This window comes from Semicossyphus pulcher, unplaced genomic scaffold (genome assembly GCF_022749685.1).
Source record: "Semicossyphus pulcher isolate SPU_LCO1_2020_fin unplaced genomic scaffold, fSemPul1.0.p SCAF_24, whole genome shotgun sequence".
Classification (NCBI taxonomy): domain Eukaryota; kingdom Metazoa; phylum Chordata; class Actinopteri; order Labriformes; family Labridae; genus Semicossyphus; species Semicossyphus pulcher.
In genome coordinates, this window is record NW_027211698.1 from 4,757,920 (window position 1) to 4,783,869 (window position 25,950).

General features: G+C 44.2%; 1 protein-coding gene across 1 annotated transcript in view; it reads left to right on the forward strand.

The window, feature by feature from the left end:
• Positions 1–506: 506 nt before the first annotated feature.
• LOC138603444 (fibroblast growth factor 14-like) overlaps positions 507–25,950 on the forward strand; it is a 63,292-nt gene continuing 37,848 nt past the window's right edge. Inside the window, exon 1 of the mRNA XM_069675227.1 lies at positions 507–1,347. Coding sequence (XP_069531328.1) covers positions 660–1,347 — 688 coding nt within the window. The 5' untranslated portion in view covers positions 507–659. The remainder of the gene's footprint in view (positions 1,348–25,950) is intronic.

A 25,950-nucleotide genomic window follows, 5' to 3' on the forward strand; every position in this document is an offset into this window, starting at 1 on the left:
CCCCACCGGCCGTCGGTCGTCTCGAGCGCTGCTGAAGAAGACGCTGAAGCACGAGAGGAGCGCGAGAGGAGCGCGAGCCAGACCCGGTCTTCTTCTTCTTCTACTCCATCTAGTTTCTGGAGAAGTAGAAACAGCAGCGCCAAAGTCCAGCAGCATCTTCTCCTCATCAGCCAGGTGAGGAAGAGGAGGAGGAGGAACAGAGAGGAAGAGCAGACAGACAGCAGCAGCAGTATCTTGGCGCATTGGAGCTTATGGATTATTGAGAAGTGGAGGCCGATTCGCGGATGAAATATTCATCAGGACTTTTTAAAGAGAAAAACACTGAGTGGGAGAGAGCAGAGATTCCCTGCAGTGATTCACCTGCCAGCTCCACGCGCTCCCACTGACCACAGACCACCGGAGACCAGAGACCCGGCGCTGCTGCTGCTGGAGGATTCTGCACCCAGCCTGTGTGTGCAGTGTGTGTGAGTGTGTGCGCGTGTGTCTGTGTGTGTGTTTGGAAAGGAGCCCCCCTGCTGCAGTACTTGCCTGCTGTACGGTAACAGGGATGCCACCGACTTTCTGACGGACTCCCGGTTTATCTGCACCCCCTCCCCTCCTCCTCCTCCTCCTCCCTTCCCGGACGGACGGACGCACCGACCCCTGCCATCCCCACTAATATGCAATGGTTTTTTGTGCAGAAGCCGACAGCTGCCGCGTACCGCCGACTTCACGCTAGCGCCGCCGCATGCCTGTCCGCCGCTGCCGCTCCTCTCCCCGCGCCGCGCGGCAGACGACGCAGTTTGAAGAGGAGCGCTCGGGGGGTTTTCACGCCGCGGCGGCCGGGCGGCAGCAGCAACAGCAGCAGCAGCGACCCTTCCTCCGCCGCTGAGGAGCACTGGCCGCTGGGGCAGCCGGAGGCGGAGACCGCGGAGAAAAGCGCCGCAGCGGTTGCTCTTTTCCTGCCGCACGAGGACGACATCGACGCGGAATACGTGCGGCTGCTGGTCTCAGGGCTCGTGGGGGAACCGGGCGAGAAACCGGGCGACGAGCCGGGCTTCCTGCTCTTATTCTTGTCTATGGTGCAGATTGGGGGGCCAAAGCACCGCCGAACTGAGCCCAACAGCTGGCCGGCTCTGCTGGCATGCAAACAGGGGGGCGGATCAGCCCCCATGCGATGGGTGAATTTTAGGTTGCCGCATCCGGAGCGCCTCTCGTCCCCCACCTCCTCTTCCTCCACCTCTTCCTCCTCCTCCCCCGTCTCGGCCAAATCCATGCGGTTTATTTGGAACAACATTTTCAGCAAAGGATCGCATATGCTGCAGTGTCTTTGTGGCAGGAGCCTCAAGAAAAACAAGAACCCAACTGGTGAGTTTTTGTGTGCGCGTGTCTCTTTCTGTGCGCGTGTGGGTGTGATAGAGGAGATACTTTATTGCGTGTGTGTGCGTGGATTCTCCCCCTGAGACTGCACTGTTCGACTGCTTGCTGGTGTTTCTCTGCAATCGCAGTTGTGCAGCAAGTGAGTGCACTACGGGGAGGGGAGGGGGGGTTTGATTAGGGGGGAAGAGGAAGAGGAGGGTGATAACTTATTAGCACAGAAACTGACTACAGTGGCAGTGCGTGCGAAAAAGAGTGCGTGCGTCCTGTGCGTGGCAGAGATGCTGCAGAAAATCAAGTCTAATGCAGCATGCAGACCCGTTCAGGCTCCAGTAACCTGCATGATTAAACAGCACATGGCCTTATTTAGACTTCCACTGTGGAGGTTTCACTGAGGGGCAGGCACGGTGTGTTTTTATGGCTGCAGACATTCAGACAGACCGAGTGAACACAAACATCTCATGAGATCAAACACTGAGTGTGACGCTGAGCTTCATAAAATATGTTTAATGCAACTTTTTCATTCATTCATGTCTGTTGCACTTACAAGCAACATGCTCATCCTCTCAAGTTGGATTGTGCACATGTTAAGAAATAATTTCCAAAATAAGAGCACATTCTATTTTTCCAAAAGCTTTCATCAAACCTTTTCTGCTAGATGTCCCTTCGGCTCGAGGCCAGGGCAGAGATTGATATTTGCATTGCAACAGGAAGTGCACATTGTTGACATTATTGGCGTATTGACACTGCAGCAGCGGAGAGTTGGCCTCAGTGTTTGGAGGGCAGCAGGCCCACATGAGGGAACTTCTCTGAGTCAGATATGCTTTTATGAAAGGCTGGTCGAAGCCATCGCTGGCCTTTGTTATCCACTGGTCCATCGATGATTAGGAAACAACTTGTTGTCAATTTGGATAATTAATTACCTGTTCAAGCAAGGTAGGAACAGGTGCTCAGGTCTATTATAATAATGACAGTAACACTAATGAGCCCTTTGACAGTGACTAAGTCCTTATTGTAATCTCAACCAAAAGGCTTTTTTAACCTAACCTTAAAACTAGCTGACATGCGGAAGCTGGAGTTCAGAATATGCACATTTTTGGACACTTATACAAACAGTGTGACATTAGTTATTTTAGTTATAGCAGATTTTAGCACAGGAAGTGTTCTGGTTTATGTTTGTAGTATGAGTAGTATCGACCAATCACGTATCAACAGGCAGCAAGTTCAGCTGATAATCCGTTCAAGATCAAAAATTCAACTTGAGACAAATTTCTGTCGTGAAAGCAGTTCAGCGTTTAGATTTCCCGACTTCCTTGAATGCATCCGACCTCCGTTCAACAAACTTCTCATGTTAAAGAAGTTTTCTTCTCCTCTTGAGGACAGACCTGACTTGTTACTAATCTGCATCATGATGTTGTTATTTCAGCAAACTGAAGAGCCGTTAATTAAAGTCAATCACAAGAAAATCTGTTTCTTTTTCGGCTTCATCCCGCTGAAGTCGGCCAGAGTGCAGCCTCTGTGTAACTTACTGTTTACAGTGAAACTGAGACTTAGCACAGACAGATGAACGGGCGCTCCTCCGGGGGATGGAACGAACCGAGAGATGACAGCGTTTATTTTGCAGACATATCTGGGGGGAGAATTTACCTTCACTTTGATCTGAACACAAACTGGACTGTAAACAATGCAGCATACGGAGAAGGAAGTCTTGGCTTGAAGTCGTTTATCGTTAAACAGGACATGCCTGAAAAGTCTGCCGTCACTCCCAGAGGATACATCGTTGTCAGACGATAGCCGACGGGTTTCAAGATTGTGCTTGTGGCAGTCGCATGCACAACTACATTTGCAGTGCACTATTTTATGAACTTTTACCCAACCAAACTAACATTTTCATCACTGCATTAGCATGTAGAAACATCGATTTAGTTTCTGTGACAGTAGCCAAAGATTTGTAGAGCAAACTGTTAAAAAATTCTGTCAGGTTGCTTTTTATTTGGAGCCAGTAAAATGTAGAGAGTAGGAGGAGGCTTGGCTGGTGTTGAGCAGGGACCAACAAGTGGCAACCCCCATACGTGACAAGCTGAGACGTGTGTCACTCAAGCACCAAAGAAGGATTCTGTTTAAGCTTGAAACATATCATAAATGCAATTCTGTTGAAACTTAAGACAATGTGACAGAAACTCTGCCCTTGAGTATTTCCAGGATGTAAACACTTGAATATTTGCTGCATCTCTCCCAATGTAAAAAGTAAATATTTGAGTCGCCACTTTCAGCTCTGGAAGGAAACAGAACAAACAAAATCCACTGAGCGGTTATATTCCGATGGTGTGATGAGGTCAAAGACTTTAATGCTGTGTCTTCTCTTTGCGCCTGAATGCTGAAGAGACATTTTTTTAGTTGTTTGAGTGATTACGAGGCACTGTCGCTTTTGGTTTGGTGCTGATGGGTAAAAAGGACGAATACGTAACGCATCAAATCTGCAAAAAACACTGCAACGGCGTGGGTCACCAAACTTGTACCTAAACTTGCAGCAGACTGTTGCAGATAAATACAATACAAAGAGTTAAAGCTGTAAATATCAGGTCTTCTTTTCCCCCAAATATTGAAAGAAAAGAAGGCGTGTTTCTGCCATGTGAGTAATCTGTGGGAAACACTTCTGCAGACAGTCTCCAGCACCAGAGATAAACCTCTAATCTCGCAGATTAAAGGTGAAAACAAAGAAAACACAATCAATATTGATGTGCTGGCACAGGTGAAAGGACTAATTTGCTCCACAGAGCTGAACAGTTGTACTCACTTCTGAATGTTCAGAGCTTCTTTTCAGCGCCTGCCAACAAACAAAAACACTGCTTGTGTTTTTAAAGTCCTCTGGGCTCTGTGTTTCTGCTTTAATTCCTTTTATATTGTGCTCCTCTTTGGTTATTTGATGAGTTGGCTTGAAGCTAGAAAGGCTGGTTTATGAGGGAGTGTGTGCAGTCCTGTGATATACATGCAGGGATATTAACCCTGAGCATAACCTCCTAACTCAGAGTTTCCCTGCAGGTTCAAACTCCCTTTGCCGTGTCATTAAATGGACTTTTGAAGTTGAAGTCAGAATAAATCAACCGAGCGAAATGTCAATGAAGCCTTGACCCCGGAAACTGTAGGATACAAATAGCCTATGGTCAGCTTTGATCTGTCCCTTATGTTCTGTCAGCCTGTTAGTCAAACAACATTATCATCTGATAATGATATATCCTCTGGGAGTGACGGCGAACATTTCAGCGTTTGGTGATAAACGACTTCCTCTTTCCTGAGCGCTGCATTGTTTACAGTCCAGTTAGCAGCTTGAGAAGCGACCGTGTGTTCAGATCACAGTGAAGGTAAATTCTCCCCTCCAGAAAATAAACGCCGTCATCTCTTGGTTCGTTCCATCTCCTGGAGGAGCGCCTGTTCATCTGTTCTCAGTCTCAGTTTCACTGTAAACAGTAAGTAACACAGAGGCTGCACTCTGGCTTACTTCAGGGGGATGAAGCCCAAACACAAACAGATTTTCTTGTGATTGACTTCAGTTTGCTGAAGTAACGACATCATGATGCAGATTAGGAACAAGTCAACATGAAGCTTTGTCAGGTCTGTCCTCAAGAGGAGAAGAAAACTTCTTTAACATGAGACGGAGGGCGGAGCCATAATTTATGATGCATTCAGGGAAGTCGGGGAATCTAAACGCTGAACGGCTTTCGTGACAAAGCGTCAAAGGAATTTGTCTCAAGTTAAAATTTTCCATCTTGAGCAGATTGTTATCTGAACTTGCTGCAGATGTCAGATGATGCTGATGAGAGTCAGGATGTCATTACTTTTGGATTACGTTCCGCCTGCTTTTGCACGGACACAGACTGTTTTTCCTGCATACACCAAAGCCTGCTGATACTACTCGGACTTGTAACGTATGCAAAAAAGAAACCAGAAGACGTCCCATATTAAAATCACATTGGGTGCCTACAGATTCTACATAAAAATGTAGAATCTGTAGATGGAGATTTGTCCAACACCATGCCCCTTTGGCATCTCAAAAAAATGCATTAGTTAAGCTGCTTTCCCACTGGTCAAAAAACACCTGCTAACAAACAGCTTTTTGCTGAGTGGGAAAAGTTACAATCAGCATTCAGACCCGGGTCAAATGACTCTGCAGCAGACCCGGGTAATTATCGCCTCGGCTCCGATCGGCATTGATGGGAACACAAAACCTGTGTCAACACGCTAATCTCCGCCCCCTTTCCGGCGCGATGCTATGCTCCGTCGGTAACTCCGCGACTCCTCGTCATCTCCGCTACAAATTCTGCCTGTCTCCATCCGAGCAGCGCTCGAACATCGTTCGTAATAGGTACAATAAAGACCGAACCACCGTAACATCTTCACTGTTTCCTAACCCTGTCTCCGGTGCGTTTGTGACGTCAGACGGTGACGCAGCAGGAAAGAGACCGACAGGAGTATACTTTGGTGGGAAAGGGGTATTAGCCTCTTCTTTTGGGGTTCATATGAAACAGGGACCAAAATGAACAGCTGCCACTTGCGGCAGTATTTACACTAATCCACTCTTTAACTCGTATCACTACAGCATATGCAGTGTAAGATAACGGTTTGATTTGCATCGACTCTGCAACTGCAACTCTGCGACTCAACATATGATCCTTGACTGTTGCTCTGCATCATTCCTGTGGTTGTGCTAACTGTATTTGGCTCGCGGTGATCCAGCCGCGGTGATCCACCTTCCTGCTAACCGAGGAAGAGAGGTCAACGTTTATGAACGTGGTGGCATATAGGCCGTGTTGAACTACCCATAAAGAAGAATGAAGATCCGAGGGAAAGAGAAACATAGTGTGCATTTTCTTTGAGAGAAGCGAGAACTTCCCAGCATCCTCCTGCAGCCCGGGGCGCAGATTTACAGCATCCTGCGCCATTTAGCCGTCACTTTCTCTTTTAATTAAAGAGAACGTATGAACTCTCTCCCTCAGCGTTTAAGTGTGTCTATGTGTGATACACGTCGCAGTTTGTGGTGATGTATGGACCTGCTGTGGATGAGGAGGAGGCAGGGTTTTGCTGGCTCAGCCTTTGTCGGCGTTTTTCCTCTGAATTGCACTATTTAGTGGAGGTCCACCGGGACGGCAGAAAGGCAGCTTTGTTTAGTGTGTATGGACGTGCGCATGCATCAGTATGCATGAGGGAGATTGAAGAAGAAGCAAGATAGAAAGGTAGATGATAGTTTTATACTTAATATGTCAAAGTTGAATTTTACTCTGTAGATTGTTGAGTTTACTCAAAAAATTAGGAAACCGATTACCTTGGGAAAAGTAAGTGAAAGAACTTAACTGTCAAGTCATGTGACATGGTCATGTGTTGAGAATGAACATGCGTTATTTGAGTAAGATGTACTTACTACCATTTTAAGTTATGAACTTCAAATGAGGGAGTATTATGAACTTATCAATGATGAACTTAGTTCAGTAGTATCTCAACTTAGAACTCTCCTGTGTCGACTCATTTCAACTGAGGAAACCGATTACCTTAAACCTTTTAAGTTGCATTAACCCAAAACAAATACCATAATATTTGGTGTATAAGACACACTTTTAATACATTTTTATAATATATTTATAGACAAATTGTTTTTTTTCAATATCTCCCGTGTCATGTGACCCAGTGTCCTCAATTCAATGTCAGATGTTAACACTCACCTTGACCAATAAGCCACACCTCATTACATTAGATTATATTGCTTTTTGTATTTTGTATTAATATTTTTATATAAACAATTACAACAGAAAACCAAAGTCTACCATGTCTGGGTTAAGTAGGAAGGAAGCTTAAAGGAATACATCGTGATGCGTGATTTGTAAAAAGTCTGCAAGTTACAAGCCGACTGATGTTAAAATGCTTGTTTTCTGAATGGAGTTTGGATCTACCATTTCTGATGCGTCCTCAGAATTTCACGAACTTCACCTTAAGGCGAAAAAACATGCAACATTTTGAATGCTTTGTGCTAAATAGTGCATGTGATTGCAGTTGCCCGGCGAGAAATTGCACCTTTTTTCTTTGCACTTGTAATCGCACTCGTCTGAATACAGTAGACCAGATAAATTCAATTAACTAGACAGATGGATATTGTCACGAGTTATGGCTGAACCCAGATGCAGACTCCATCAGATAAGGTGTCAAAAACGTGTATTCTTTTGAAAAGCTGACAGGGGATAGTGAAGGGGTAGCTGGTGGAGGTCCAGGGCCGGGGAGTGATGGAGTGATCTGGAAGTTGGCTGGCAGGTGGGCAAAATGGAGATCCTGCAGACTGGGAGAGCGGGTGTACTGGGAGAGCGGGTTTTAGTTACTTATTTTAGTGTACGATTAGAAAGATCGTTACCAGGCCACTATTTATTTCCTGCTTGAAAACATGCAAGCTAAAACGGAGGTAGCATGATCTTCAGATTCATCAGTTTCATCCATTTTTAGCAGTACCAGGATTAAAAGAATACACCACATCCATCCATCCATCATCTATTCCGCTTATCCTGTTCAGGGTCGCAGATGGCTGGAGTCTATCCTAGCTGTCATTGGATGAGAGGCGGGGTTACACCTGGACTGATCGCCTGTCAGTCACAGGGCTGACACATAGAGACAGACAACCTTTCACACTCACACTCACGCCTACGGGCAATTTCAGAGATGTCTTTGGACTGAGGGAGGACGCCGGAGTACCCGGAGGGAACCCATGCATGCACGGGGAGAACATGCAAACTCCACACAGAAAGGCCCACTACATCTGAACTGGGAACCTTCTAGCTGTGAGGCGACAGCGCTTACCACTAACCCAGTTTGGGATCAACAAAGTAGTGCCATGTCTACATGTACACGTGAATTTTTCAAAACGTAGCTTCTTCTTCTGTGTTTTGGTCTTTCGTCCACACTTAAACGCCATTTTAGTTCGCTGAGAACTGATCTTTTGTAAAACTCCGGCCAGGGTGAAAACTTTTAGAAACTCTGTTTCCACGGAGACGTGTAGACGGGGTAAACGGCGTTTTTGGCTCGGGACGTCAGGCTGTGTGCCGTTACCTCCTTTGTGAGGCTTATCGTAAAAATTGGAGACTATAAACTAAAAACTTGGCTTAAATAGCATAAAAAGTTGTTTTTAAGCCTCTAACTCAAAAGATTCTGACCTTACAGACACATTCTGTTTAAATGGACTTCCCTAAAGCTCATGTCTCTGCACATTCCTCTTTAAAGATCCGGTCGGATGCCACAGCTTCCTGTTGCAGGGCTCTGACCCTGTGTGAATGGAGTCCCAGTGTTGTTAATGGGACTCCAGCATCAGTATCATTCATTGTTAAAAGGAAGAAGGAACAATGTTACTCAATGTCTTTTGTCCCATGTGGCGTGACCCAGATAGAGCCGCTCACCGTTTATAGCACACGTCGACACTCACACACACACGCACGCCTGCTCACCTTCTCTGGAGAGCTGCCCATTAAGGCATCCTCCTTTATATTTTATTCAAACTCTGGAGTATAGCAGTGGGGTTCGTGCCAGCTCCGATCTGTCTCTGTAAGTGAAATACACACACACACATGCAGACGCTCAACATTTATTATTAAGCTAAATATATTTAGATTTTATTTTAGTTTCCAACCTGTCAAGAATCTAATTAAGCAGAAATCTGCCTTCAAAATAAAATAATAAATCATATTTCCCTCCAGCTTGCAACAAACTAAATGTGTGTGTGTTTCTCAGTGGCGTGCTGTTACAGTGTTTTCAAAGGTGATGAGTTGACAAAAAAGTGACACACATCAACGTGATGTCTGTCCTCTGAGGTCACATGGAGGGCGCTGGTGCAGTACTTTAATACGCTGCCTTTATGTGTGTGTGTGTGTGTGTGTGTGTGTGTGTGAATTCATTAGCTCATGGCCTCATTGTCCAAACACACTGAGTCTGCAGAAACACTTTATGACTTTGTCTGCTTTTACTTGACTCTCATGTACGTCATTGTTCTCACACACGTACAGAAGCTGTCGACTAATCACGCACTCTGCAGACACTCCGGCCGTTTATATAAGCAGACAGGAACAAACCAAACCCAGCTGAACTTTGCAGGTACAAAAATGAGCTCTTATGTAATAGTCATAGTCCTTAGCTTCTGCTAATCCTTTACACACACTTAAGTTACAGGTTAGCAGTGGTGGATGAAGTACCTGAGAGCCATACTTGAGTTTGTCTTCGTCACCGCCGTCAGCACCGTCATCTTTCACTGGATTATCTCGTGCCGACACTTGGACTTGACTTTAAACCACGGCTTTGAAATCCCTTGTTGCATGCTTGCACTTGATTGACCTCGCTGCTGCTTTTTCTTCTTTTGCTTCTGCTGCTGCTTCTTCATCTGCTGCTTCTTTGTAGTCTTCTGCATCCTCTTCTTCTTCTACTTCTACTGCTGCTGCTTCTTCTGATTCTTTTCCCTCTGCTTCTTCTGATGCTTCATCTTCTTCTTCTTCTTCTGCTGCTGTTTCTTCTTCTGCGTCTGCTGCTTCTTCTTCTTCTGTTTCTTCTGCTGCTGCTTCTTCTTCATCTGCTGCTTCTTTGTAGTCTTCTGTATCCTCTTCTTCTTCTACTTCTACTGCTGCTTCTTCTTCTGCTTCTTTTTCTTCTGCTTCTTCTTCTTCTGCTTCTTCTTCTGTTTCTTCTGCTGCTGCTTCTTCTGATGCTTCATATTCTTCTTCTTCTGCTGCTGTTTCTTCTTCTGCTGTTTCTTCTTCTTCTGCGTCTCCTGCTTCTTCTTCTGCTGTTTCTTCTTCTTCTGCGTCTGCTGCTTGTTCTGATTCTGCTGCTCCTACTTCTTCTTCTTCTTCATAGTCTTCTTCTGTTGCTTCTTCTTCCTTTGCGTCTTCTTATTCAAGGTTTTTACTCCAGTAGTCATCCACGATGTTGCATTACAGCCACCCTCAGTTTTTAACCTCTCAGTTTCTTTTCATTTAAAGTTGTATGTTTAGTTGAAAAAAAAAAAAGAGAAGAAAAAAAAGAAAAGTTAAAAAAATCCCAAATCATCACATCAGACCTCCAAATTTCTTCTGATTTAATGTAGCGTAACAAAGATTCTTTGGGGACATGTATTCGAGTATCCGTATTTTATTTGGGAATGTAGTGGAGTAAAAGTGCTCCCAGAAAATACTTATTAAAGTATTATTACTTTGTTATTTTACACCACTGCAGTTTATAAAGTTTGTTTTTTAAAGCAGCTGACTGAATATTTTTTTAACAACAATGAACCAATTCACTATATTTAATATAAAAGATGTTGCTTATAGTGAAAAACACACAGCATCATAGCCACGCTGTATACTCCCCCTTTATTACCACTGTTATTTATACTCTCATGGTGTTGTTAGCCGGCAGCATTAAGGTGCTAATTCACACTGGAGGTCTGAAGCTGCTCTGCCTTGTTTGTTATCCAGTATTCACTGAATGTATGTTCAGAGAAAACAGAAGGAAGAATGAAAGTGTTGTTAACACTGCGAGGAAAATGTGCCTGTAGATTTGACGCAATTAACAGTTTCATGTGAGGGGGTTTCACTTGGTGGAAAGTAGTGCCAACAAAAAACTGTTGATCCATTTTTCTGTGTTTCGGTCCATTTTATACGGCTAATGTTTCAAGTGGTTACACAGGTGTTTAAAGTATTATTTGACTCAAAGGTTGCTCTTGTGTTGGAAGGTTAGAAGTCCCTCAAAAAGGCGCTTAAAGAAGTACAATAGTTCCCCGTTCTTGGAAAAGAAGTGTGGACCCTCAACTGTACTTGTGATGTGAGCATACGGTGTGTGGATGAATGCCCCTTAAGTAGCACAAACTGGTTTATAACAATACAAACACACTAAGCGTGACAGCAGCGGTGGAGCAGAAACCTCTGTGTTCTGTGCGATAAAATTGCTGTTTTTGTCAATGGAGTTTGGTGTGAAAACCGTTAAAACCCCAAACTATGTAAAATGCATCCCAGTTTTAGGACTTTCCTTTGAATCTGGAGCAAATATTAGGTATTAATTTAATTCCTCGCCTTACATTTTTGATCATCTCCCTGCCGACCGCCACGATTAGATTTCTGCTTTGAGAGAGAATCGAGTTAAACGAGATGAAGCCTTACGAGAAGTCAGTGCGGTTGATTACAGCGCGAGTCTTCAGCAGTGGAAACACTACAATTTTCTAAATGAAGCAATGAGCAAAAGAGGAAAGGTGATTGAGGGAGTTAGTGTGTGTGTGTGTGTGTGTGTGTGTGTGTGTGTGTGTGTGTGTGTTTGGACAGCTCTCGCTCCAGGTTTCTGTCAAGAGCGAGTGAGTGCTGAGTGTTATTTTTCCAAGTGCACTTAAAAAGCAGCAGGGCATCAAAGGCTCCACTAAGAAGTGTTTTCACAGACTGAATGATAAGAAGCAGAGAAGCACTTGACAACATCTCTCTCTCTCTCCCTCTCCCACTCTTGCTGCATAAAATTAGTTAAATTGGCGAGACTGAAGAGGCCAAACACACCGAGTCACAGTATTATTGTGCCACTGTTTTAGAGCATAAGGCAGCTTTTCTTTGACAAATAAAACCCAACTTTTTAGCTTTTTTAAATTAGTTTGGGTTTACGTTAAACAAAAAGAATGTTAAAATACATCACTTAATTAGCTACTTACAAGTGAACATATTTGGACTGTAGTGAGGGGAGCAGTTATCAAAGCTTTACAGTCTGTGAATGTGGCTTGTTTTTTAGCAGGCGAATATGCTAGTCAACCACAGTACAACTTGCATGAGAAAATCTCCAAAAGACCTCAAACACGGCTGAGATGCTAAGTTAGGTGGCACCCAGGAGACGGCTAGCTGCATCCTGTCACTCAAAGAGGCCACGCCCCTTTTTATGCCTTACTTTAAGCCTTAATATTGTCGTATAAAAACTCACCCCTGTACAGTTTGTGTACATTTTTTGCACCAGGCTGTAAACATGTTTATTTCTACTGTAAAGCTTTTTAACATGGGACTCTATGGGGATTGACTCGCTTTTGGAGCCAGCCTCAAGTGGCCACTCGAGGAACTGCAGTTTGTGGCACTTCCATGTTGGCTTCATTTTCTGGGCATTTTCTTACGCCTAGGATGGAGCAGGCGTAAGTTTAGAATGTCAGACTTAAATCCACGGTGAAACAAATGGTAAAAGTGTAAAGGTCAAGACACCTAAAAGAAAAACACAATGGCAGCGCATCTTCTTGTTTTACAGGATGATAAATAAAACAGCATTAAAACTAGAGAGAGTCATCTGTGATCGGACAAACCCAGTGGTAATCTACTCGGAAAGTGAGCTGATAGAGTTGTTTCGTTCTTCGTCCTGTTTGAATGAACTGAAGCGCTCTCCCCTCAGCTACGGCATGTGATGGACAGAAACGCGGCGCTGTCCCCGCCCTGCAGGTGCTGATTTTTGGCACTTCCACGTTGGCTTCATCTTTCACCCCAGGAGGTGCCCACTTGGGTTGGACATACGCTTCCAAAACTGGTAACTAGCATGTCAAGCTAGCAACCTTTCACAACCAATCAGACTGCATCCAGAAGACGTTCTTGCTTGCTTTAAAAAGTCTTAATCAATGACCTTTTGTATTGAACGCTATTTCTTCCTGATACCATTGAACTAGCGAATGAGTGAGACATCTTGCTTACGTTTTATCCCCGTTGATAGCTGCACATTTGTAATAGCGGTCACACAGGATGCATGGGTTTAGTAGCAAAATCCTAGCCTTGTTGTGTTAGCTTTTGAAGCTAATGATGCTAGGTAAGATTTGATTTGATCATCCTCCTGTCATTACCAGCTCTGGGTTATTATTCACCAGGTTAAAATCTGGCTTCGTTAGGACACGGTCTTTGCTCTCTGCTGTATTGCGTTTGACCCCGACCCTGTGCCATAAAATACAACCCCAAAAACAGTTCTTTGCTTCAAAGGAAAACTAAATCTAATGTAAACCCTGATGTGGAATCTGAGCGGCTTACATCATGGATGAGCTCTCACTCCCTATCTTTTTCACAGCGCCTCTTCTCTTTATCTCGGTGTCCTTTGTTCTGCCTCTCCATCACACACACACTTGAGCTGACTTTTAGTCTTAGCTTGTCCATGCTAACCTTTAGCTTGATGACAGCCCCTGCATGACATAATCGCCATATCTGTCCCCCTCAGTGTGCGCGTGCGTGCGCGTGTGTGTGCCTCGGCAATTTAAGAAGTGAGTTGACATAAAGGGCTCCAATGAGAGGGTGTTTACAGGTGCGTCAGTGATGGACTTTGAGTTTATACTGAGGGTAGCAGAGAGGAGAATAAAGGCGGCTTTGGGCAAAGCTGAACCAGGTAAGATGCTGTAAACAGGTGTTTGCGTCTGTCCTGAGACAGAGACAGTTTAGTGCAGTGTAATAGCTGTCGTTGTAAAATGAACTTTGCTTTGTTGTTTTTTTAAACCCACACATGCAACTTTCCACAAGTTTGCTATAACTTATTTGTCAGTTGGTTAAAACATTAACAACTGGAAATTGAAATGTTATGTTTTTGCTTAAATGACCCCTTTTAATTGGACATATTGTAATCGGGGTAAAATGATTTCATGGGGGGCCGTGTGCTGCATCGTTACAGAAAGAGAAACCGTTCTCTTGTGATGGACTTGTTATTAAAGGCTCTTACCGTTGCCGAAATTTCATCATCATGATGCAGATTTGTAAGAAGTAAAAATTCATTCTTTGTCAGGTCTGTCCTCAAGAGGAGAAGAAAACTTTTAAAATGCTCGTTTGTTGAACGGAGATCACATCGATCTGATGCATTCGAGGAAGTCGGGTCAAATTTAAAGTCTTTTAGAAGAATTTTAGATCTAGAGCAGATTGTTAGCTGTTAGCATGCAGGTGTCGTTCCGCCTGCTTTTGCTCTCCTCACGGACTGTTTTTCCTGCATACGCTGCAGCCTGCTGATACGTGATTGGTCAATATTACTCGGACTACAAGCGTAGTTCAAACGGAAACCAGAACACTTGCCTTCCCATAAATCCACGTCCCTGCCTACAGATTCCACATTTCTATGCTTAAAGCTAATTTTCATCCGCAGTTCCTCGGCAGGTCACAGTTAAAACATTGCAGTTATGAAACATCACCAAATTACATGACGACAACACAAGACACATAATACAGAATGACACAGAGCAGTATGTTACACACACACTCTCACAACCACACACGCATACCAGCAACTTAAAAGCAGGGATATAAGATCATATGTTTATTTAAGACTGTTTTTCAGCTAGAAATAGCTGACTTTAAAAAGTCAAAGTTGAGTTATTATAACTGACATTAGTAGCACCGGGAGACCTTTATAGTATAATTAATTAATGTAGCATTTTTTATCAGTAACCACAATCTGTCTTCTCAACCCAACCAAGTAGTTTTGGAGATGAAACAAACTGGGATTGCTCTTTGTTAGGTCCAAAAACTACATTCATACTGCAGCCTTCATGCTCAGTTACGGTTTATCGGGTTATTTGGGGTCACTGTTCATATCTATTTTAGAATGTGACCCAGGTAAGACATCAGTGTGAACAGAATATGGAAAGAATATGAATCAGAGACGGCCAAACGGACAAGAGCAGCAAAGGCATTAGTCCTTGCCTTATCTGCATGTCGTGGTCCTCCATGGTCAAACGGACTTCTTCTCCTCCTTCTTTAGAATCACTCCTGGAAATGTGCATATTACCACGGCAACGCAGACCAATTCCTTTTTGCTGTTCACACTGTTTAGAATAAATCAGATCTGTGTCACATAGGGGGGGAAATATCAGAATTGGGACACTTTTAGCTGCAGTATGAATGCAGCTTTAGATAAGTGTAAAAGGCTAAATTAATAAGTCAACGTTTATGTGAATAACACAGCAGAAAACCCTGGAGACTGCCGGAGCACTTAATTTGTACCACTTACACTTAATGCAGTTGTGCTGACAAAAAAAGTCTTTCTTGCTGCAGACACATGGGAAACATGATTCAATATAATATACATTTGACTATATAATTATATCAATGTTTCTTGAACGTCCTTGAGACTGTTTTGAAACACAAAGACATGGCCGACACAAATGATCCCACCTGTATTATAAACCTTATGCAGCTGTACAATGAGTGACCTTGATTTAAATGCTTCCTGAGCCAAACACAGCACCTTTATTCTTACAGTGCTCCTGATAATGACAGTATACACACTTAACAACACTCGCACAACATAAACTGCCTCTTACAGCAGCTGATAAGTCAGGCGTCACTCTGTAGCCTCTGTCTGGAGGACTGTATTATATATCTGTCAATGATGTGTCTCTCTCTCTCTGTGTAGCTACATAATCGTCTTGTTCCCTTGCTTGTCTCCTTATTTTCAATATGTGTCAGTCAGTTTCAAACATCAGCCAAAAAATACAGTCAAGAGAGAACTTGAGTAACCGGTATGTTGAAATAGAAACAGTTGGGTTGTGGGTGGAGGATGGACAGAGATGTAAGACGCAGCATGCTCTTTAAGTCCCTTAAAAGAATTTAAATGATGAATTAATCTTGCTTTTGTCCGCACGTTATCATAAGAATTGGACGTAGCTAACGTACTGTCACCCTGTTGTTGCTTTGACTGTTCGTCTTCGTCTAAACGTTGAATTACTTTCTTTTTCTCGGAACAGAACAACGCTTACTCTCTCTGGCCAACTAGTGCTGGATGATGGAGCAAAAGATGCCGACTTAATTGACTTTTATTTATTTAAACTCACTTTTAAGATGTAAATGTGTAGTATTATTAAAATAACAACTTTGCAATTACTTTAAAAACAGAACAAACTTCTTGAAAATGGAGGAGCATGTGGCCCTGTGCAGAAGCGTGGCTCACTCATGTTTTGAGTTTAAACAGAGAAAGACAGAGGTGGAGGTGAGGCTAATTGGATACAGGTGACACCAATTAGGGCGGGGCATGGACAAAAAAACTTTATTTGTTTAACTCTAACTTTTCCAAAGTCTCGGGAAATTCATTAAAACTATTTACCACTTTTTGTGTGCAAAATTCAGCAGTGAATTAAAACAGTCCGTGGACCGGTACCGGACCATAGGTCGTTTAGTACCGGGCCGAGAAAACCAACAGATGTCTGTGACATTCCAAACATATGCAGAGTCAGCATAACCGTCGCATGGGCTGTGTGAAGTCTCAACCGCACAGGGCCTCGCGCCTCTGAAGACACTTTAAAAGTCGCCCAATTCAGCTGGAAAAAGACCTGGCAACCCTTGCTTTGCATCCCATGAAAGTTTGATCATGAAGCCTGATACCAATCCAAAGCTCTGTGTTTATCAGTGAAATATATGAACTACACAGCATATGGGCATATGACAGCCTGTGGAGACGCAGACGCTTGCCGATCGCAACGCTATAGTCAGGGGCAGAGCCTGGGAAACTCACAGATCAGTGTCCTCACTGCTGCATGATTATAAACTGCTCACTGCTGGATCACATTATAAATTCAGATAAACTGATCACACTATGGATCATCTGTCTCTGCCCCGCGCCGTCCCTCTCGTCGGCTCGTCCCGTATTAAAAACTTAGATGTCTGGTCCATGTAGTCAAAAAGTTTGGGACGCCCTGAATTAGAAGATTTGGAGCACTTTCAGGCCATTGAGTCACTTTCAAAGCAATCGTAGTGCTTGTTCAAGGTCAAGGTTGAAGCTCAGGGGCGATCAAGCCTTCTCAATTGCAGCTCCAAAGCTCTGGAACGCTCTTCCTCCACATGTCCGGCTGCCCTCCACCCTGCCTGTTGGACTGGATGTTGGAGGCAGCTGTGGCTCAGTGGTAGAGTCGGTCGTCTTTCAACTGGAAGGTTGGCGTTCGATCCAAGGCTCAGTGGGGCACTTTACATAGCAGCCTCTGCCATCAGTGTATGAATGTGTGTGTGTGACATGAAGAGTAAAAGCGCTTTATAAGTTGGCTTCATCAAGCTGGGTCCTCCACCAGGCATCGGGGCGGTTTGCAGCCGAGTGTGATGCAATTGGGATGAGAGTCAGCACCTCCAAGTGTGAGACCTTGGTCCTCTGCTGGAAAACGGTGGATTGCCCCCTCTGGGTGAGGAGTGAGTCTCTGCCTCAAGTGAAGGAGTTTAAGTATCTCAGGGTCTTGTTCACGAGTGAGGATAAAATGGATCGTGAGATTGACAGGCGGATCGGTGCAGCATCAGCAGTAATGCTGGCGTTGTACCGGACCGTTGTGGTGAAGAGGGAGCTGAGCCTGAAGGCAAAGCTTCTGCCTTAGAGAGAGGGTAAGGAGCTCGGAGAACCGGGGGAAGCTCGGAGTAGAGCCGCTTCTCCTTCGCATCGAAAGGAGCCAGTTGAGGTGGTTCGGGCATCAGATTAGGATGGGCGCCTCCCTGTGGAGGTTTTCTGGGCACGTCTAACTGGGAGGAGACCCCGGGGCAGACCCAGAGCCTGCTGGAGGGATTATATATCCCGTCTGGCCTGGGAACGCCTCGGGAAAATGTTGCTGGGGAGAGGGACGCCTGGGTCACCTTGCTCTAACAGGTATTATTTTATTCTTTGTGTATTTGTGAAAACATTAGCATTTATAGCTCCTTTGTTTTCACCCAGCAGAGCCCGATATCACAGCGACGCACAGATTCTTTCCCAAAGATCCACCACCTGCTCCCTCATCTATCTCACTGCGAACTCTCCTCCTCAGAGCGCTTTGGGAAATAACATCCTCACCACACTAAAGTACCTAAAATAAGGTTTTACTCAGACAATAGCTGCCTGGAAGAAAAAGCTTAAGTTCTCGCTCAGCATGCGATCTAATGTGGGTGGCTCTGAAAAGTCTTTTGTTGAGTTTTAAAAGCTTAACAAAGTTTTATCTCTTGTCTATTTTCTACCTACGCTCTCTGTTCTCCTCCTTATTAACATCTTATTCAATCAGTGTGCAAACAGGAGCATTTGAATGCAACACGTCTCCTTCTTCGGGGACATTTCAGGCAGATAGTTGACACTGTCGAAGTTATATTTAATCTGTTTAAGGGAATACTACAACTGTCATGATTTATTAAAGGGCCAGTACGCTCTAAAACACCACTGGCAGTGAGGCAGCGGACTGGGAGCTGTGGTTCAGCTGAGACCGCAGCTAATGTGAAACCATTTAAATCCTCTCTGGCTGTGAGCGCTTCAGACCCGCAGCACTGCACTCTCCGGAGAGACGCTGAATTAATTAGTATTGACAGATGTATTAGATCTCTCTCACAACGGTGCAGTCCGCTCTGTGTGTGCAGCGCTATCATTCTCCTGCACTACACTGTAAAAAGTGTTCACACTTGATTGTACTTTAGGACAGTGGTTCCCAAAGTGCGGGCCTTAAAGGTGCTTCAGGTGGTCTGTGAGGGGTGGTTTACAGTTAATACATACAACGATTTTATTTTTCAATTGTAGAATTTAATATGCTTTTATTTTGATGCTTGAAAATTGCTAGGTGTCGTAGATGGATCGTTTTTTGCTTGTTTCACTCAGAACTTCTTTGTTAATGTCATAAAAATAGATCACAAAAATGCTTCATTTAAGTGTTGATCACAGTTGGTCCTGGAATATTTTTAGATAAATAAATGTATACAGCTTATCCTGTTCAGGGTCCAGAAGCTGGAGACTATCCCAGCTGTAATTGGGTGAGAGGCGGGGTTATACCCTGGAATGATTGCCTGTCAATCACAGGGCTGACGCATGGAGACAGACATCCTTTCACGCTCACGCTCACGCTCACACCTACGGACAAATTTACGTTTGCGTGCCGTGCAGCCCTCACACTGAAACTCTCACCAGGTGATATCAATTAGCTTATTAGCTTAAGGCCTTTTGTCTTTATTTATAGGACACCTGAAGAGAGACAGGAAATGTGGGGAGCAGAGAGTTAGGGATGATCAGTGCGTCGAGGACTGACGCCTCTGTACATGGGGCGCCTGCTCTACAAACTGAGGTAACCCCATGCCTCGTGGCCTCCAAACTTTAGCCAACTCTGACAGTTTATATCCTCATTGAAAGACCTTCAAAATCTTCAATGAAACATTGCCAGAAAAAGCTGTCCAGGTGGGCTTTTGTTGGGTGTTAACAACGGCCTACACTCAAGTTATCTCTCCCTTTTAAGGATTTAGAGAATGGATTTAGAAATTGGCGTTTGTAGCCATGTTTTTGGTTGGATCTTTGTAGGCTTTAAAATACAGAAATGAATCCTCCAACAGACTTTCCTTTTCTTAATATCGACTACAACCGACTTCCACCTTTTCTCCCATCATGATTATCATGGCTGCTAACGGTTGCAGCCTAGCTATTAACTAAATTATGGGTGGTAAGAAGCTCCAAAACAGATTGCAGTGAACAGATTTGGTGCAGACAGTCTTGAAAAAACAGTGATGACGCTGTACGCTCGCCAAGTAGTGAGTGACTTTAGGTGAGAGCTGCAGCCTCACTCATGTAGTGTAGGTTAAGTAGAGTGGGCTGTTTGGATAGTAGAGAGGGGATGGAGTGGTTTCATGGCAGTCTACTTGAATGACTGCACAGATTTAGAGTTGTTCTCTTGATCTTTCATGCATATTTAGATTTGTCTCTCCTCAAACAAAAATAGAAAGTAAAATATAATCTAGACGTAGGTAAAAAGCCACCTCCACCCAGCTCTTACTTGGTGAAGTTGTCCCCGCCGTCTCTGTAGTTATCTCCCCCCAATCCCCGCAGTTCCTCCCCTCTCTCCCTCTTCTCCGCCTCCTCGTCTCGTCTCGTCTTCCTCTGTAGTTCTGACTTTTTTGGGGGGGAAAGATCTGGAGCGATTATGTAACCGGTCTGACGCAGAAGAAGCCTTCCATTTTTCCAACTGTCATCACTTTGCGTGGAAAATCGTTCCTGATTAAACGAGCCTTCTGATGTAGCAGAAGCTTGACCTCTGACCTCTGTGAGAAAATACAACAATGGAGATAAAACAACATCATATTGAAAACCTCTTGTAATAGCTGTACGAATGCTTGTGTTTACTGAAGCATATTTCCTGGTGAGAGTTTTTTATAGACACATCCAGCAGGCGGTCACTGAGGGAGAAAGCATGACTAACACGAATTGACTTTCACTGTTATTACTTCACACTTCAAAGCAGCAACAACAGCAGCATTATTAGAACGGCACTTCCTGGGGATCTCCCCTTCAAATGTCCCTAAAGGCTTCAAACAGGAAGCTTTTAAAAGGGAGATCAATAGTAATGTGTGAGGTGTTTAGAGGAGCACGGGCCGTGACGCCGCCCACTGTTAGTGACCTCCCGGTCCTACTGGACTGATGTTGAGAGTCTGAAGAGCTTAAACTCAGCGTTTAGATCATAGACTGTAAGTAGGAAGTGGATGTAGCCAATGTGGCGCCACCTATTGGTTTGTGGGCTACTCTTTTGAAGCTTCAAGTTTGCCATTTTTGCCATTGACATCTTGTTATTTTTGGAGCCAGAAGTGACCATATTTGGACGAGTGACGGGTTAGCAAAAAACTGTCTGACCACGGCAGGAAGAACAGACCTGCAGTATCTCTCTGTGAGGCGCCGCGGGTGATGGAGCCGTCACTGAACGAGCTTCCCAGGGTTGTTAGTGTCTCCCGCAAGGATGGGACATGTTGTCCATCAGGGACGACAGCTTGGCCATCATTCTCCTTTCAACCACCACCTCCAATGGGGCGCCACTCATCACCCTGGTTACCCCTAAACACGGAGGAGCAGCTTGTTTTGGCTGTTTCCGTCTACCTGGAGCTGTACATATGACAAACCAAGTATCACAATAGAGACTAAAAAGCCCATTTGTGGGAGCAGATCGGCCGGACGCTAAATGTAAGTGTTGTGCTTTATCGTCCTATGCGTTGTTAGCTGTGTAGTAAGTTAAACTTATTGTTGTCATAGAAACAAACCACGCGTGCACGGGACACGGGGCCTAACAGCCTTTAAACATCAAGAGTGTCTTTTTGTGCAGCTGTATGCTCAACAAGTCATTCTACAGGTCGCTGTGGTAGCTTGTCAATCACAGGTAGCCCCGCCCTGAATCCTCTCCTGCTTCCTGGTCTGTGTGACTCTAAATGGGAGCATCAGCGACTAAATGAACATCATGCTGTGTTGAAGAAGACTTGAAACTAAAGATTGAGACCATTAGTAGCATTTTTACCACTATGATGTAGCTCTGTTCTTAGTGGGCGAGAATGTACAATAATTTAAATCTAAAAGTTGAATTTCGAAGCAATAATCGGGCTGTCATGTTAACCCCATTCCCCCTTCAGAAAGTTATATTTTTATAATAAAGCAAACTTTAAACCTCCTGAAAAAGTAGGAACAAAAAACACACTTCATATTTTGAATTTTTTGAATTTTCCGACACCCAGTAGTCGGAAAGTTTTCCCTCGTTTTTGTGCTGCAGACTTTTTGAATGAGCGAGGGATAGGTAGAACAGAGAGAGAGAAAGAGAGAGAGGGGAGGGGGATTCAAGACAGCAGAGAGAGCAGACATGAAGAAGAGAGAGAGAGGGGGGGTGTGTATGAATAATTTAGTCCCTCCGTTCCCTCTCTCCTCCTCCCCGCTGAGTTAGTGATGTTACAAAGATAGATGAGGGGAGGAGAGGAGAAGGAGATAAGACAGGATGAGAGAAAAGACCAGGGGGGAGACAAGGAAAGGAGATAAAATGAGAGGAGAGGAGACAAGGAAAGGATTAAGACAGGATGCAAGAAGAGCAGAGGAGACAGAAAGAAGATGGAGAAAGATAAAAGGGGAGGAGAGAACTCAAGGAAAGACAGGAGGAGAAGAGAGAAGGCAATAGGAGACAAAGAAATTAGATGAGAGGAGACATGCAAAGGAGATGTGAGAAGAGGGGGCAAGGAAAGGAGATGAAAGTAGGGTAGAGGAGACAAGGAAAGGAGATAAAAAAAGAATTGGAGACAAGGACAGAATATGAAAGGAGATGAAGAGAGACAAGGAAAGCAAAGATGGGCTAGGAGTCATGGAGAGGAGATGAAAAAAGGAGATAGTGAGGGGAGAGGAGACAAGCAAGAAGATAAGATAGGATGGGGAAAAGGAGACAATAGGAGACAAGGAAAAGAGACAGGCTAGGAGACATGGAGAGGAAAAGATAGGAGAGGAGATGAAGAAAGGAGATAGTGAGAGGAAAGGAGACAAGGAAAGGAGATACGATAGGATGGGAGAAAGAATACAATCAGAGACAAGGAAAAGAGATGAGAGGACATAAGGAAGTTGGATGAAAGAAAAGACAAGATAAGAAAGAAGAAATAGCGAAAGGAGACATGGAAAGGAGATGAACAACTAAGTGGAAAGGAGACAAGGATAAAGGCTGAAATGAGAGGAGACAAGGAAAGGAGATCAGGCAGGTGGGAGGAAAGGAAACAGTAGGAGACAAGTAAAGTAGAGGAGAGAAGACAAGGAAACATAGACAAGGTGACATAGGAGAAAAGGAAAGGAGATGGGGAAAAAAGAGGAGAAGAGAAAAAGGTAGACGATAGGAGACAAGGAAAGGAGATGTGAGCTAACAAGTGGAGATGAGGAGATGAAAGGACAGGAGATGAAACAGAATAAATGAGATGAGAGGAAACAAGGAAAGGAGGTCAGAGGAGATAAAACACGGAGATAAGAGGAGATTATAGACTGCAACAGTGTGTGTGTGTGTGTGTGGGTGTGTGTGTGGGTGTGTGGGTGTGGGTGTGTGTGGGTGTGTGTGTGTGGAAGAGAGAAAGAAAGACGGAGCGGAAAGATAAAGTCAGCGACGCAGCACGATGAATGTAATTGATGCCAGATGTGTGTGTCTGTGTGTGTCTGTGTGTGTCTGTGTGTGCGTGTTGTCCTCTCAGCATTCAGCAGGTGTTTTCTCCCCTCCGCTCGGAGATCCACCTGCGTCACTAATCACTCGTTACCTAGGTAACAGTGGACTTCCCCGCGTCTGTGCCTCTGTGTGTGTGTGGGCGGGTGTCTGAGTGTAAATTATGACTCATCCTGCTCAGTTCAGAGTGGCTATCCTCACACTCCTGTCTGGGGAACACCCACCCACATCTGTTCCTCCCCGTCCGTCTCTCTTTCTCCTCCTAGCGCTCCGTTTTCTCCTCATTCCTCTCCTCTTTAAACTTCTCCTTTTTGATTGTATCTTGATACTTGAATGTTTACCTGTTGCTTCTCTTCTTCTGCTGTTTGTTCAGAGCAAATGAGGAACACATTAATTAGCATGAGCACCACCTGCAAAGCTGCTCAAGTGAGTCTCTGAGTCTACATTTCATCAGTCTCAAACCTGTTGGCCATCATCTGATCACGATGTTTTTCCTGCATACAGAGAAGCCTGCTGATTGATCGGAGCTACTTGAACAACAAACCTACTACCCTCGAATGCTCTGTTTGTCTCTTTCCTTTCCTTATCTCCTAGCGTGTCTTTGTTTTAATCTCCTTTACTTTCATCTTCCAGTCTCTCGTTATTTGCTCTCTTCTCGTCTCCTTCCCTTGTTTCCTTTCATCTAATATCCTCCAAATTGGTATTGTAACACAAAAGAAGCTAAACAACAGCCTTTATGCAGCTTCAAACACAGAAGATTGCTTTTCTTCCTCTTGGTTAGAAAGTTCAGAACTTTCTTGTAAAGTCATTAAACTGATCAGGTCAAGGCATCCTTCCTTCCTCTGGCTTTTTGCAAGGGTCTTCCTCAATCCTGTTGACACATTTGGAAGCACACTATAGCCTTAAATGTCTGTATGCTCTCCAAATAGCAACAAGTATACAGACAGTAAACATCACTCTTCAGAAAACGCCTGCCACCATCCAGCCCTCAAACACAGTCGCTCTATTGTGCTGTATACCTCTGAGCTTGTTGTCGAACGCACCGAAAACAAACAGCCCTCGTCATCCTCCCACGCCCAACATGTTCAGTACTTCTCTCAAGGTAGCTGAGCAGTTTCGGTGCCTGGTACTGTACAATAACTGCTTTATTCTCTTGGTAGCGTAGGCAGCACTGCTTTCTTGGTGTCTCAGAACACTTGAGTCTTGTTTTGTATGTAGTTCATTGGGTTTAAAGTGAAACACAGCTATAACTCTGAAGCAGCCCCTAGAGGGTATAGACGCACCAACCGCTGCCCTTTTTGTAAGGTATTTGAAACCTTACATTATTTAGTTCCAAAATGTTGGGCAAATGTCACAACAAAGTGGCACTGCAGGAGTTTAAGTGCAGCTTCAGGGCAGATCTGGACTGTAAAGGTGCGCTTCGATAGCAAGAACCAGGGTCTAAATTTACTTCCAGGGTAATTGACTTAACCCCTGAAAACTTTCCAGGAACTTTCAGGGCGGGGCCTGCAGTGCTGATCGTTTCTGATTGGTCGAGTACTCGCAGCATTTTACTTCACCCTCAATGTTTAAAAGACTTCAGCTGTCAGCTCGCTGTCATCACCGTGCTTTGAGATTGTTTATGGCGTTTTGAATCTGCTTTGCTACGAGCGCTCGCCTCCTTTCCAGTGTTGATTCAAGTTGAATCTCCTCCATGCTAATGATGAAATGATGATACCGGCTTGTTCATCAGATTTTATGGCCTTCATCTTCTTCTTACTGCCACCTACTGGACTTGCAGTGCAGTTACTTTTACTGCTTCTCCATACGTCATTGGCCTGTTTTGTATAATCTTCCTGGGACTTTAGGCCTCTGTGGAAACGCAGACAACAAAGGGCCACAGGAACCATTTAGTTCCTTGAAGAGAAGTTCCTGGAACTAAAAGTTCCTGGCACTTTTGGTTGAAAAGCACCTTTTTATCTGTGCAAAAAAGAGTCTTTTTCTGCACTCATTCTGCTCCTGCTCCTTCAATATTTTTTATTATTTCTTCACAAAAATGTACTGATATTGATCACATGGCTTTTTATCAGCAATCATAGTTTTGCAAACTTTTTGCAAAACTACATTTATGTCTTGCAGTTTTGCAAACTTGTGGGTAGGATTTGAAATCTCTCTCTGCCTTCAGACTCAGTTTAACAATTTCGTTCTTTCAGACACATTTTGACCCAGGTTTACACAGGTTTTTTTGGGACACCTGCATCATATTTTCCAAGTTACAGCTGCTGTTTTTCACCGGAACCACATGACCACAGTTTCCTCATTCATGCTGAATATGTCGGCATAAATGATGGTGAAGGGTCTGCCATATCTGCAGGTAAACAACCCAGAAACATTAGTACAAAGTAAGCCGGAACAAGTAGAAGTGTGTAAAAGACGGAGGGATTTAAGAGAAAGAAGAGCTGGATGAGTGTAGAGTGCTGTTTCCATTTGGTGCCTGTAGAGGGAGCTGCTGCCTCTGCACTGACACAGAGGAACACAGTGTACACAGACGTGCAGGAAAGACTCAAATATAAAAGGGAAGAAAAGGAGTGGGTGGAGAGAGATTTGGATGTGCTTTAAAGGCATTTGTATTCCTGCACGTTGTTGCATATTTTAGTTTACTTGATTCGTGTTTTCTTGCGTTTATCCGTGCGTGTGTGTGTTTCTGTTCTCTTGCAAATCCTGAAGCAGAAAGATTTGGGATGGTC